This window comes from Gopherus flavomarginatus, chromosome 2, assembly GCF_025201925.1.
Source record: "Gopherus flavomarginatus isolate rGopFla2 chromosome 2, rGopFla2.mat.asm, whole genome shotgun sequence".
Lineage (NCBI taxonomy): Eukaryota > Metazoa > Chordata > Testudines > Testudinidae > Gopherus > Gopherus flavomarginatus.
This window is the reverse complement of record NC_066618.1, coordinates 106880775-106895816: the sequence shown is the minus strand read 5'-3', so window position 1 is coordinate 106895816 and position 15042 is coordinate 106880775. Positions and strand designations below refer to the sequence as shown.

General features: G+C 46.5%; 1 protein-coding gene across 1 annotated transcript in view; it reads right to left on the bottom strand.

Moving 5' to 3' along the window:
- The window catches only part of SPATA48 (spermatogenesis associated 48), a 46265-nt gene that overhangs the window by 15404 nt on the left and 15819 nt on the right, over positions 1–15042 (bottom strand). The window contains exon 7 of the mRNA XM_050937774.1: positions 14667–14774. Within this exon, the coding sequence (XP_050793731.1) occupies positions 14667–14774 (108 nt within the window). The remainder of the gene's footprint in view (positions 1–14666; positions 14775–15042) is intronic.

The window sequence follows — 15042 nt, the reverse complement described above, 5'->3', positions numbered from 1 at the left end:
TCAAGCAAACTAGTTAGTCCAGCTTGTTTCAAACCCCAACGCAGGTCCAGAATAAATGACAAAGGCTCCAATCTGTCAAAGCACATAAACATGTGCTCATTCCATCCCTATAAACAAAGCACTTACACACCTGTGTAAGTCCCATCAGCTACAATAGGACTTATGCAGGAGTGTAAGTGCTTTGATGAATTGCGGTCACGGAGAAGAGATTAAAAAAAAGAAAAGAAAACAAATATGAAAACAGGAAGTAGAGAGATAAGTGCAGAGAGAAAGAGGAAGCCAGACAAAAGTGAGGGGGAGGGACAAGACACAAAGAGCAGACCTAACAGCCATGGTGTTTGTGTTGCCTGGCATACTTTTTTGGGGGCAAAATTACATAGAAAACCTGCAATCAGGGCTGGCTCCAGGCATCAGCAAAGGAAGCAGGTGCTTGGGGCGGCCAATGGAAAGGGACAGCACATCTGGGTCTTTGGCGGCAATTTGGCAGTGGGTCCTTCAGTCCCTCTCAGAGCGAAGGACCTGCCGCCGAACTGCTGCTGAAGAATGAAGCGGCATGTTAGGGCTACCACCGAAGAGCCGCCGATCATGGCTTTATCTTTTTTTTTCCGCTTCACCGCTTGGGGCGGCAAAAAAGCTGGAGCTGGCTCTGCCTGCAATAAATAACCAGAACATTTACTTTAGAAGCTCACTTGACTAACACATACAGAGAAAAATTTTATGTCTGCCTGTTTGCTTTTCTAATGACATGTATTTTAGCCTTTCTTAAAATCCTAGGTGCTTCCAGTCCTCGGACATGTGTTCCAATGTAATAAAGGTGAAAGAGGAGGGATGGATCAACCCCAATATGTTTATAGCCAGGTCAGAAGTGAATCTGCAAACAAAATGTCCTTAACAATGGCCTACTCAGGGCTGACCTGGTGATATGTAGTGCATTGCCATTTGGGATCTCTTACTGGGTAACAAGGAGCAAGAGATTACATTGAGAAATCAATTTCCAGGTCTCTCTCTTGGCAACGCAGACTGATAATGCTAGGCCACTGAGCCAGACCACAAATATGATTTTGATTAATATAAATATAGGTTCACAAGTTTAGCATCTGTGGCTGAGTCACAGGTTTCTTATATGGGAGTGGAGTTCCACTAGTTATTTTGTGTCTGATTCACACAGGGAAAAAATGGTTTACGAGAACAAATACATCTCTGTATCTTTATTTGTATTTTTTAATATACTTTTTTAAATCAAGTTTCTAACAGGCCACACTTTAAACACTATTATAGAGGAATTACAGTCTTGTGATGAAGGCACAGGACTGGGATTCAGGAAATGTGGGTCTGATTCCTGGGTCTGCCACAAATTCTCTGTCCAACTCAGCCAAATCATTTAATATCTCTGCATCTTGGTTTCCCATCTGTAAAGTGGAATAGGACTATTTCCTGGCTACACAGTAGTCTCTTCAGGGCAGGGACTATACTATGTCTATGCCTGAGCTCCATCAGCCCCCCCCCTTTCATGTGTAAAGAAAAGATTCTGTACTGCCTGGACTATCATAGCAGCGGGATGCTGGGCTCCTCTCCCCCTCACTGTTTAATGTCCTGCCTGGAATATCATAGCAGCTGGAGGCTGCCTCCCCCTCATTTTATCTCACTAAAAAGTCAGTGTTTCTTATTCCTGCATTCTTTATTACTTCATCACACAAATGGGGGGACACTGCCACGGTAGCCCAGGAGGGGTGTGGGAGGAGGGAAGCGACGGGTGGGGTTGTTGCAGGGGCACCTCCTAGAATGGCATACAGCTCATCATTTCTGTGGGATCTCTGGGGCTCTGACCTGGAGTGGCTGTGCTCTCTGGCTCTCTAGTAGACTTGCCCCATATTCTCGGCAGGACTGACTCTATTTTTAGACAAAACGTAAAGAAGGGAATGACCCAGGGAATCATTCCCATTTTTGTCCATGCGCCCTGGCTGACCTCAGCGAGGCCAGCCAGGAGCACCCATGACAGCAGCAGATGGTACAAAATGATTGATAACCATCAATGCCAATTTCCAGTTGCAAACGGTACAAAATGATTGATAACTGTCATCTCATCGCCAATTTACAATGGGAGACGGTGCAATAGGGATGGTAACCATCTCTGCTACCTTGCAAAGGCAAATGAATGCTGCTGTGTAGCACTGCAGTACCGCCTCTGTCAGCAGCATCCAGTACACATACAGTGACAGTGATAAAAGGCAAAACAGGCTCCATGGTTGCCATGCTATGGCGTCTTCCAGGGCAATCTAGGGGACAAGGGCGTGAAATGATTGTCTGCCATTGCTTTCACGGAGGAAGGATTGAATGACGACATTTACCCAGAATCACCCGCGACACTGTTTTTGCCCCATCATGCATTGGGATCTCAACCCAGAATTCCAAGGGGCGAGGGAGACTGCAGGAACTATGGGATAGCTACGGGATAGCTACCCACAGTGCAACGCTCCAGAAATCGACGCTAGCCTCGGTACATGGACGTACACCACTGAATTAATGTTCTTAGTGTGGCCGCATGCACTCAACTTTATACAATCTGTTTTACAAAACCAGTTTCTGTAAAATAGGAATAATCCCGTAGTGTAGACATACCCTATATTCCTCTTTTGTTTTACCACCTTTATGTGTTACCCCAGCTTTCCAGGTAAATGCCTCTGACCAGCTCAGCCTGCTTAAGAAAAATTCAGGAAGGACATAAAGAGAAAAAAAAATATTTTCAAGTTCATGCTATAAGTAAAAGGAAATCACATATTTAATAGAATGTAAACAGCTTTTGCAAACTCAGAGGACATCTAGTGGCCAAAGCTAGTAATCACTTGTTTAGCATTACAACACTCAATCTTATCATCAAAGATCCCGTTTTCCGTGACAAAAAAACAAAATTCTCTAGTAAAAAACGAACATTAAAATCAGCATTTTTCCATGATTAAAATGAAACACTGAACTTTATTTTCCCTAGCCACAATATAGATAGGTATCAGTCGAACTAGGATGACCAAACGTCTTGTTTTGGACCAGGCCAGTCTCCTTTTTAAGCCATGTCTGGGATGTCCTGACTTTTTTGGCAAACTAGGCAAGAGAAATGGGACAAATGCCCAGTTTTGCCCTAAGGGGGGCACAGAGCAACATTTGGTGTGGGCTTGGGCTGTCAGTCCCTGTCCTGGGCAGCTCAGGCCAGCCCTGTATGGTATCCTGTTTTCACTTTGGGAAATACGACAGGTTTCAGAGTGGTAACCGTGTTAGTCTGTATCAGCGAAAAAACCAGGAGTACTTGTGGCACTTTAGAGACTAACAGATTTATCTGAGCATAAACTTTTGTGGGCTAAAACCCACTTCATCGGATGCATGCAGTGGAAAATACAGTAAGAAGCTATATATACATAGAGAACATGAAAAATGGGTGTTGCCATACCAACTGTAATGAGAGTAATTGATTAAGGTGGGCTATTAGGTGAGATATTAGGTGAGCTGCATGCAATTGTAGGGGGGTCTGCCACCACTACCCCACCCCTGTCCATGGATTCTGAGGTGGAGGTGGTAATCGCAGCCAGGGCTGAGGATTCTGCGGATGGGGAAGATGAGGAGCAAGAGGAGGATGAGCTTGTAGAGGGCACACAGCACTCCGTTTTCCCCAACAGCCAGGAACTTTTTCTCACCCTGATGGAATTACCCTCCCAAGCAACTATCCCAGACAATGAAGCCATGGAAGGGACTTTTGGTGAGTGTACCTTGTAAATATAAGACATGGTTTAAAAGCAAGCGTTTTTTAATGATTAATTTGCCCTGAGGACTTGGGATGCATTCCTGGCCAGTACAGTTACTGTAAAAATTTGTTAACATGTCTGGGGACAGAGCAGAAATCCTCCAGGGACATCTCCATGAAGCTCTCCTGAAGGTACTTCAAAAGCCTTTGCAGAAGGTTTCTGGGCAGCGCTGCTTTATTCCATCCTCCATGGTAGGACACTTGACCATGCCATGCATGTAGCAAGTAATCTGGTATCACTGCATGACAAAGCTTAGCTGCGTATGGTCCCGGTGATTGCTGGCATTCAAGCAACTTCTGTTCTTTATCTCGCTGTGTTATCCTCAGGAGAGTGATATCGTTCATGGTAACCTGGTTGAAATTCAGGAATTTAAGTAAGGGGACAGAGATGGCCATTCCTACTGGGCTGTTTGCCTGTGGCTTAAAAGAAATCCTTCCCCGCAGGTAGCCAAGCGGGAGGTGGGGAGGGGTGGCGATTGGCGCTGAGCTTTTCTGCTTTTGGCCAGCAGGGATCTTTCCTGCTACCAGCCACGCAGTTGTGGGGGGGGGAAGGGGAGTGTTTAGCAGTGATCTTCCATGATACCAGCCTCGGGGTGGTATCTGCTGCTGCACCTTAACAGGAAAGAAGCAGCACTCAACGGTCTTTGCTTGCTATTTAGGAAAGGAGGGTGCTGGATAGATGAAAGCTGCAGAAGACGAAAGACAATGGCTTACCATGGCCGCATGCAAGCCAAATTCTGCTGCCCAGACCTGCGTCTGTGATCTGTAACACCGAAGCCCAGGCACTCAATATTAAGATGCAAAATGCGACCTTGTAGTGAAAACACGTGCTATGAAAGGTGAATAGTGTTGTTCGCTGTGAAAGAGTATGACCATTGTTCTCTAAAATGTATCTTTTTAAATACTTCTCTCCCTTTTTTTCTCTCCCTCATGCAGCTGCAAATTTTTCAAGCCTCCCTACTCCGTCCTGAAGGCTATCTCAGATAAGATGGCGGAAAAAAAAAGAAGCGAGAAGAAATGTTTTCAGAAATCATGGAAGTGATCCGCAATGAAAGAGCTCATCTGAATGAGTGGAAGGATGTGGTAGCAAAGTACAGGAAAGATGCCAGTGACCGTGAGGACAGGAGGGACCAACGTAAGGACAGGAGGGACGAACGTGAGGACAGGAGAGATGCTCGAGATGAGAGGAGAGATGCTCGAGATGAGAGGTGGCGGCAGGAAGATCAGCGGTGGCGGGATGCAACTCTGGGGCTGCTGCGTGATCAAACTGACATGCTCTGGCATATGGTGGAGCTTCAGGAATGGCAGCAGGATCACAGAGTGCTGCTGCAGCCCCCGTATAACCACCCTCCCCCCTCACCATATTCCTTAGTCTCCTCATCCACCAGACAAATAAGAACTTGTGGGGGTAGGCTCCGTGCACCCGCCCACTCCACCCCAGTGGACAGCCCAACCAAAAGGCTCTCATTATTATGAAATTTTTTAGTGGCCTTTTCCTTCCCTACTATTCTCCTCCCAAACCCCACCCAGGCTACCTTGTCAGTTCTCTCTCTCTTTTTATAATTAAGTAATAAAGAATACATGATTTTTAAATGAGAGTGACTTTATTTCCTTAGAAAGCAAGCTGTGATCGAAGGGGTAAGTGGGTGGGGGTGGCTTACAGGGAATGAGTCAATCAAGGTGGGGGGGTTTCATCAAGGAGAAACAAACACAACAGTCACACTGTACCCTGGCCAGTGATGAAACTGGTTTTCAAAGCTTCTCTAATGCACGCCGCTTCCTGGTGTGCTCTCCTAATTGCCCTGGTGTCTGGCTGTGCGTAATCAGCGGCCAGGTGATTTGCCTCAGCCTCCCACCTCGCCATAAAGGTCTCCCCCTTACTCTCACAGAGATTGTGGAGCACACAGCAAGCAGCAATAACAATGGGGACATTGGTTTGGCTGAGGTCTGAGTGAGTCAGTAATGTGCGCCAGCGCGCCTTTAAAAGGCCAAATGCACATTCTATCACCATTCTGCACTTGCTCAGCCTGTAGTTGAACAGCTCCTGACTACTGTCCAGGCTGCCTGTGTATGGCTTCATAAGCCATGGCAACAAGGGGTAGGCTGGGTCTCCCAGGATAATGACAGGCATTTCAACATCCCCAACTGTTATTTTCTGGTCTGGGAAGTAATTCCCTTGCTGCAGCCGTTTAAACAGAGTAGTGTTCCTGAAGATGCGAGCGTCATGAACCCTTCCCAGCCATCCCACGTGGATGCTGGTGAAACGTCCCTTGTGATCCACCAGTGCTTGCAGCACCATGAAAAAGTACCCCTTGCGGTTTAAGTAGTGGATGCCCTGGTGCTCCGGTGCCAAGATAGGGATATGGGTTCCATCTATCACCCCACCACACTTAGGGAATCTCATTGCAGCAAAGCCATCCACTATGACCTGCACATTTCCCAGAGTCACAACCTTTCGTAGCAGCAGCTTAGTGATTGCTTTGGCTACTTGCATCACAGCAGCCCCCACAGTAGGTTTTCCCACTCCAAATTGATTCCTGACTGACCGGTAGCAGTCTGGCATTGCAAGCTTCCAGAGGGCTATTGCCACTCGCTTCTCAACTGTGAGGGCTTCTCTCATCTTTGTATTCTGGTGCTTCAGGGCAGGGGAAAGCAAGTCAAAGTTCCATGAAAGTGCCCTTAAGCATGCGAAAATTTCGCAGCCACTGGGAATCGTCCCACACCTGCAACATTATGCGGTCCTATCAGTCTGTGCTTGTTTCCCGGGCCCAAAATCGGCGTTCAATGGCTAGAACCTGCCCCATTACCAGCAGGATCTCCAAAGCGCAGGGGCCCACAGTTTGACAGAATTCTGTGTCCATGTCCTCATCACTCTCGTCGCCGCTCTGCCGTAGCCACCGCCTCCTCACCTGGCTTTGCAGGTCTCGGTTCAGCATTGACTGCACAAGAATGCGCGAGGTGTTTAAAACATCCATGATTGCTGTCTTGAGCTCAGCAGGGTCCATGCTTGCCATGGAATGGCATCTGCACAGTTCACTCAGGAAAAAAGGCGCGAAACGGTTGGCTGCTGCTGCTTTCACGGAGGGAAGGGTGAGGCTGTACCCAGAAGCACCAGTGGCATCGTTTTTTGCCCCATCAGGCACTGGGATCTCAACCCAGAATTCCAATGGGTGGGTGAGACTGCGGGAACTATGGGATAGCTATGGGATAGCTACCCACAGTGCAACACTCAGGAAATCGACGCTAGCCTCGGTACATGGACGCACACCGCTGAATTAATATGCTTAGTGTGGCCACGTGCACTTGTGTTTATACAATCTGTTTTAAAAACGGTTTTTGTAAAATCGGAATAATCCCATAGTGTAGACATACCCTAGGACTCCTAATTATTATTCAGAAACAATGCCCTTTGTTGTTGTAGCTATCTATGGACTTGTTCATTAATATTGCAGTGTAACACAGTAATAGTTGTATACTAATTTAGGATTGGACTTTTCCTTACTACCCTCTCTTCCACAGAAAAAATGGAATGCTGAATTCTAGAAATTGTTGTCCTTGTAGTATGCCTCAGAAAAATCAACATCTCCTTGTAGTGATTTTGTTAAGGACCTTGTATTAAATGAGTCTGATATGATTTGACTTTTTTATTTGTTTAATATTGTGATTTTGTTCATGTCACAAAAGAATACAGCTATGTAGCCATGTATCCTATGTATGCAGAGGGATAGTATACATAAACTGCTACATTCTTCTCCAAAACTATTAAGTTCTTATACTTGTTTCTCCCAGGACTTTACCTGTTATGTTTATTGAAAGCATGGTAAAAACTAAATCTTTGCCTTGAAAGGTTTACAGCTTCAGGAAGATAATAGTTAGCAGTAGTATTAGGTGTCTAACTTTATACATTTATGACAGATTTTTTAACTCAGGTGCTTAGTATCATGCACAACTATTCATATTTAGACACCTAATAAGTGACTGTTTTCAGAAGTAATGAGCACTTCTAGGGCCAATTTCTAGCTCTTATTTTAATCAGTGGGAATTGCTCAGCGTCAGTCTTATCTGAAGCCCATTAAAATTAATAGAAATACTTCAAGACTTCAGTGGACATTGGATTGGGGCCCCTAACTTGGGAAAGTAAAATTTGAAAATGTTGGCCCTAGAAATTGGTTTTAAGGGTACGGTGTGCCTGCAGCTCCCACTAACTTCAACTGGAGTTCTGGATGTTTAGCCCCTCTGAAAATCAGGCCTGTGATATCTAAAGTTGGCAACCTGAAAACAGAAGCATCCAAACGTAGAAACTACTTTGAAAAACTGAGTCTGAGGCCATGAGCCAAAACCTCATTGAAATTAATGGGAGGAGTCTTTCAACTGACTCATTAGATGTGGGCGAGGCCCTAATGGCCAGATTTAGACAGGTGCTCAGGCACCTAAACACACAGATAGATGCATAGTGGGATTTTCAAAAGTATCTAAGCAGGTTAAGTCCTAACTTCCATTGAAGTCACCTTTGTAAATCTAGTCCTAAGTGATTTTCCCTAGTGGATCAACAGCAAAAGAAGGAATATATAATCCCATATATATAACGTTTTCTGGCTCCAAACACTGTTCCATAACCACTGGACCATAAATAACACATTATAAGGGTGTATAGGCACTATCATAAGTAGTCTACACCTTTTGACAGACAACTGTGGGTAGGCTATTATAAACATGTTCTAGTATCATGGATAACACCACACTACTGAGGGATGGATATGAATTTACATATTTAACTTACATTACTACAAATGTTTTCTAATCACAAAGATTTTTTTCTTTACATATTTAAACCAAGGTCATTTCACAAAATATCAATTAAATATTCCATGAAAAGGACTAAAATAGTTACAAGAAAATGCCCAGATTCCACATCACTCATTTCTCTTCCATAAGGAATCAACCTGCATTGCCCTAATATCTGCCAGCAGAGGAGTGACAGTATTAAGAAGACGTACAGAATGATTTTGCCATAATTATTCTTATCCAACAGAATATACACTTGGTGAAACACAGGAATTAATGAGGTGGAGAGGTGCTTCTAGTTTATTTATGTTTTTCCAAAGTAACCCATCTATAGAATTGTAAATTAATGAAAACAGAAGTTTCTGCTTAACTTCATTTTCTCCTGAAGTGCTTATTAAAGCAGTTCCAGGAATAATTGTACCATAGGATGTATAATGTGGATAATGAATAAAAAGAGGTGAGAGAGAAAGTAAAAGCAAGAAATCTGAAAAAAGCATCAGATTTCTGAAAGATGGAAAAAGATCTATTCTGAATTTCTGAATGGCCAATGTTATTCCAGTTTTACACTACTTCAACTCAACCTAAATGAGTAACACTATTCAGCACCAGGTTGGAAGTGAGCAATGGAGAATCAAGCCCTAGGGTTCTGTGATGAATTCATTCATAGGCTAGGCTGCATGTGGGAGATATAATCTAACACAAACATGAAGGGTAAAGTTTGCCACACTGTATGAGATAATCGTATTAGCAAAATCTCCCATCATCTTGTAGCTGCTGCTGTGACTACATTTTATGTATCCAGTGTGACAAAGTTCCTCCTCTACCTTGGTGGGTCCTGCGCTTATTAGCAGATTTGCTCACCTCAGTGATCTTCCCCATAGTCTGGATCAACTCCTCCTGTTTCTGATCAGGAGTTGGGAGGTTTGGGGGGAACCAGGGCCCGCCCTCTACTCCGGGTTCCAGCCCAGGGCCCTGTGGATTGCAGCTGTCTATAGTGCCTCTTGTAACAGCTGCATGACAGTTACAATTCCCTGGGCTACTTCCCCATGGCCTCCTCCAAAACACCTTCTTTATCCTCACCACAGGACCTTCCTCCTGGTGTCTGATAACACTTGTATTCCGTAGTCCTCCAGCAGCACAACCTCTCACTCTCAGCTCCTTGTGCCTCTTGCTCCCAGCTCCTCACACGCACTTCCTCTCCTCTAGCTCCTCCCTCCCTGACTGGAGTGAGCTCCTTTTTAAATCCAGGTGCCCTGATTACTCCAGTGCATCCCCTGCTCTAGTCACTCAGGGAACAGAAAACTACTCAGCCAGTGACTAGTATATTTGCCCTCTACCAGACTCCTGTACCACGCTGGCCTGGGTCTGTCACATATCCCTCCCCTCTGCTCAACACCAAGGGGTTGGGCAGCTTGGGATGCCAGACAGTGGACACATGACAAGACATCAGCATTACCGTGACGGCTCCCCGCTCTGTGTTGCACACGGAACTGGAAAGGTTGGAGGGATAAGAACCACCTGGTCACCCTTGTGTACTTCTCCTTGTTCTGCTGCATCCATTGAAGAGGGGCATGGTCGGTCACGAGGACAAATCTGCACCCGAGTAAGTAGTGGTGCAATGCTTCCATGGCTCATTTTACGGCGAGGCACTCTCTCTCCACCACTGCATATTTTTGTTCCCTTGGAAGGAGTTTCCTACTGAGGTAGAGAATTGGGTGTTACTCTTCCCCAACTATCTGTGATAGGACGGCCCGCAACCCTACTTCCGATGCATCTGTCTGCAGAATAAATTCCTTGGTGAAATCAGAGGCTATCAGTACAGGGTTACTGCAGAGGGCAGTCCGTAGGTCTGTGAATGCTTCCTCTGCTGTGTCAGACCATTTCGCCAGATCAGGTCCATGGGCTTTCACTAGGTCTGTCGGGGTCTTGCCCTTGTGGCAAAGTGGGGGATAAATCGTCGGTAATACCCCACTACATCTAGGAATGCCCGGACTTGTTTCTTGCGATGCTGTCGGGGCCAATTTTGGATGGCCTCCAACTTCACTTGGGGTTTTACCAGACCTTTTCCCACAATGTAGCCAAGATATTTGGCCTCTGTAAACCCTACAGCACACTTGGCAGGGTTTGCTGTAAGACCAGCTCACCTGAAGATATCAAGGACTGCCTCCACCTTCTCTATGTGGGTTTCCCAGTCTGGGGTATGAATGACCACATCGTCCAAGTAGGCAGCAGCACAACTGTTATGCAGGCGTAATAGCTTGCCCATGAGACACTGGAAAGTAGCTGGGGCCCAATGTAGTCCAAAAGGGAAGACAGTATATTGAAAAAGACCCTCTGGTGTAGAGAACGCAGTCTTTTTCTTTGTGTCTTCCACAAGGGGAATCTGCCAGTACCTCTTTGTCAAGTCTAGGGTAGTCAAGTACCGGGCATTCCCCAGACGGTCCATTAGCTCATCTATGCGAGGTATGGGGTACGCATCGAACTGGGATACTTCTTTTAGTCGCTGGAAGTCGTTGCAAAACCTTGTGGTGCCATCAGGTTTGGGCACCAGCACGACTGGGCTGGACCACTGACTGTGGGATTCTTCGATGATCCCCAACTCCAGCATTTTTTTTACTTCTGCTTTTATTTCCTCCCTTTTGGCCGCTGGCACCCGATAGGGCCTCATTGTTATTCTGGCCCCAGGGTTCGTGACGATGTGGTGATATGTTGCAGTTGTTCGACCTGGTTTTGTCGAGAACACATCTTGGTTCCGGAAGATCGTCTCAGACCCCTCATTCTTCTGGTCTGGTGTTAAATCGGGAGACACTCTCACCTGTTTGGAAGGCTTGTTTTCCTGGGTTAGGTCATTTCGGATAGTTATGCATGCCTCTTGTGCATGCCAGGGTTTCAGAAGGTTGATGTGATAAATCTGTTCTTGTTTTCGGCGCCCTGGCTGCCGCACCTTGTAGGTTACTTCCCCCATGGGTTGAACCACCTCATAGGGCCCCTGCCATTGTGCCAGAAGCTTGCTTTCTGCCGTGGGTACCAACACCATCACCAGATCCCCTGGTTGGAACTGTCGGACTTTTGCCTGGCGATTGTAATAGGTTCTCTGGGCCTCCTGTGCCTTTTCCAAATGTTCCCGTACAATAGGGGTGATATGGGCTATCCTGTCTCGCATCGGTATTACATGTTCTATTATATTTCTCCCCTCATTGGGTTCCTCTTCCCAAATCTCTTTGGCGATATCTAGTATGCCACAGGGGCGACGTCCGTATAATAACTCAAATGGGGAAAACACAGTTGAGGCCTGAGGTATGTCCCAGATAGCGAACATAATGTAGGGCAGTAGGATGTCCCAGTACTTCCTGTCCCGACTTACTACCTTCCTTATCATAGCCTTGAGGGTTCGATTAAACCTTTCTACCAAACCATCAGTCTGCGGATGGTAAACTGAAGTTCTCAGGGTATGTATATGGAGCAGTGTACAGAGGTCCTTCATTAGCTTTGACATAAATGGGGATCCTTGGTCTGTTAATATCTCCTTTGGTAGCCCCACTCGGGCAAAGATCCCCACCAGCTCTTTGGCTATCGTTTTAGAGGCTGTGTTCCGCAGGGGGACAGTTTCTGGGTAGCGAGTAGCATAGTCCAAACCAACAAGTATATATTGGTGGCCCCGAGCCGTCTTCTCCAGGGGTCCCACTAGGGATATTCGCTCAAAGGGGACCTCTATGATGGGAAGGGGTACTAAAGGTGCCCTCAGGTGGGGACGGGGACTGTACAGCTGACACTCCGGGCAGGATGCACAGTACCTTCGCACTTCTTAATGTACTCCGGGCCAGAAGAACTGTCGTAGGACTCGTGCCAGGGTCTTCTCTACCCCCAAGTGCCCCCTCCAAAAGATGACTATGCGTAAGACTTAATACAGCATTCTGGTGTTTTTCAGGTACTAAGATCTGCTGTACCTTCTGCCCCTGTACTGATGCAACTCGGTATAAGAGATTCTTCTTCATTATGAAGTAAGGTCCTGGTCCCTGTGTTCTCCCTTCCATGGGAACCCCATCTATTTCAGTCACCTCCTTTCTAATGTTGTGGTACCTTGGGTCTTCAGCCTGGTCCCGTCCAAAATTTCCTCTTCCAGGGCTAATCTGCCCAAGATCTAGGGGCCCAGTCTCTGTTGCCTCTACTGGTTCAGAAGCGTTAGGGTGGGGGTCAGACTCAGGAGCTTCTCCCTCCTGGGTGGCCTCCTTTTCAGCTGCTCGGGTCAGCCTACCTACGAGAGCGACCCTCTGGCTTTGGGCCAGTATTCGGGTTCCCAAGGCCTTAGCTGCCCTCCTTTCCCTTTTCGACTTTCTACCCTGTCTGGGAATGGAAAATAAATCTGGGGATATTTCAGAGAAGACTGGGAGTTGACAGTCTACTGTGGATGCCTCACTAACTTCAGGATTCCCTTCTTTCTCCAATCCTCCTACTGGGAGTAAGTCTCCAAACCATGGGAAGTCCCTCCCTATGAGCATCGGGAATGGGAGTTTAGGGACTACACCTGCAGCTACTTCAGTAGTGTTCCCCTGAATCTCAATTTTTACTGGGATGGTGGAGTAATAACCAACTGTGCCATGGACGCATGTTATCCCCGTACACTTAGCCCGCAGCAGCTGACTACACTTCACAAGCTTCCCTGAGACAAGTGTGATAGCACTCCCCGAATCAACCAGTGCTGTGGTCTCTACCCCATTTAGCTTTACTGGTCTGGTGTACACATGTGGGGTTAGTGAGACCCTCACAAGGTGGATTAGGGAGCATGGTCTGCCGAGTTCCCCAGGTTACACTGCATAGGCTCCTCAGCATTGGGACACTGTGAAGCTATATGTCCCCACTCCCCGCAGGCATAACATCTGTATGGGGCCTTAGGAATTCCCCGGTCTCTTGGTTTGGGCAGTCTAACATCTCGATCCTCTTCTCTCTCAGTGTTCTGACTCTTTGTGGCTTCTGGTGAGCCTTCAGCCCCTCTCTTTTTCCACCTGGGCTCTCTTGGTGGCCCCGTCACTCGAGCTCTAGGGCTTAGTGCTGCTGTAGCTTGTATCAATGCCCCTACTAAGTCATCCATTGTGGTGAAAAAAAAATAAACCCTCTACCTTTTTTTTTAAATCACCCTCCTTCTTCTGCTGCGCTGTGCACACCAGATCCCACTCCTGACACCAGTTGTGACAAAGTTCTTCCTCTACCTTGGTGGGTCCTGCGCTTATTAGCAGATTTGCTCACCTCAGTGATCTTCCCCATAGTCTGGATCAACTCCTCCTGTTTCTGATCAGGAGTTGGGAGGTTTGGGAGGGAACCAGGGCCCGCCCGCTACTCTGGGTTCCAGCCCAGGGCCCTGTGGATTGCAGCTGTCTATAGTGCCTCTTGTAACAGCTGCATGACAGTTACAACTCCCTGGGCTACTTCCCCATGGCCTCCTCCAAAACACCTTCTTTATCCTCACCACAGGACCTTCCTCCTAGTGTCTGATAACACTTGTACTCCGTAGTCCTCCAGCAGCACAGCCTCTCACTCTCAGCTCCTTGTGCCTCTTGCTCCCAGCTCCTCACACGCACTTCCTCTCCTCTAGCTCCTCCCTCCCTGACTGGAGTGAACTACTTTTAAATCCAGGTGCCCTGATTACTCCAGTGCAGCCCCTGCTCTAGTCACTCAGGGAACAGAAAACTACTCAGCCAGTGACTTGTATATTTGCCCTCTACCAGACTCCTGTACCACACTGGCCTGGGTCTGTCACAGCAGACAGAATGGTCCTTTAAATTGGCTCAAATGCATTGATCCATGTGCAGGGAAGTTGTGCTCTAATGGCCATTAAAGTCAGTGGCTATTTTTCCTTTGACTGTAATGGCCTTTGGTGTGCTCAGTGAGCCACACAGTGAAAACCCCCTGGTACCTAAAACCCAACAATATCACTTGTGCAACAGACCCTCATACAGGTCTCTCCATTCAGGATACGGAAAATCCCATGTCCTTTCTTGTGTAAGACCAAGGCCTTGGGCCTTTTTCTTCTTTTCAAGATGACTAGAACTCCAGCAGTAGTTATAGTAAAAGCAAGGTAATAGAGGCAACATACCGAGCAGTTCTTGTGTAGTGAGGTTTTGAAGTTCGAACACTGCCAAGAGTAATCATATCTACATTGGCGTTGTCTAGGTCTTCAAAATTCTCTGCACTAATACAGCCACTGTTTGGATGAAAAAGAAAAGCAAAGACATATATATTATTCATAAGACAGCTGGCGGAGGCAGCTGAATCATACTTCAAGCTCCACATCTATAGTTATTTATTAAAACGGTCCACAAGAAAATACATGGAGATGAACTATCCTTTGTGCAGTAATGTCCCAAGACAAAAACAAACACACAGAACCAGCAGCATATAATTAAGGACAACTCTACCACATATGTGCAGTGATCAGTTTCGGGAAAGCTGGAAGTAACGTGAGAAACATC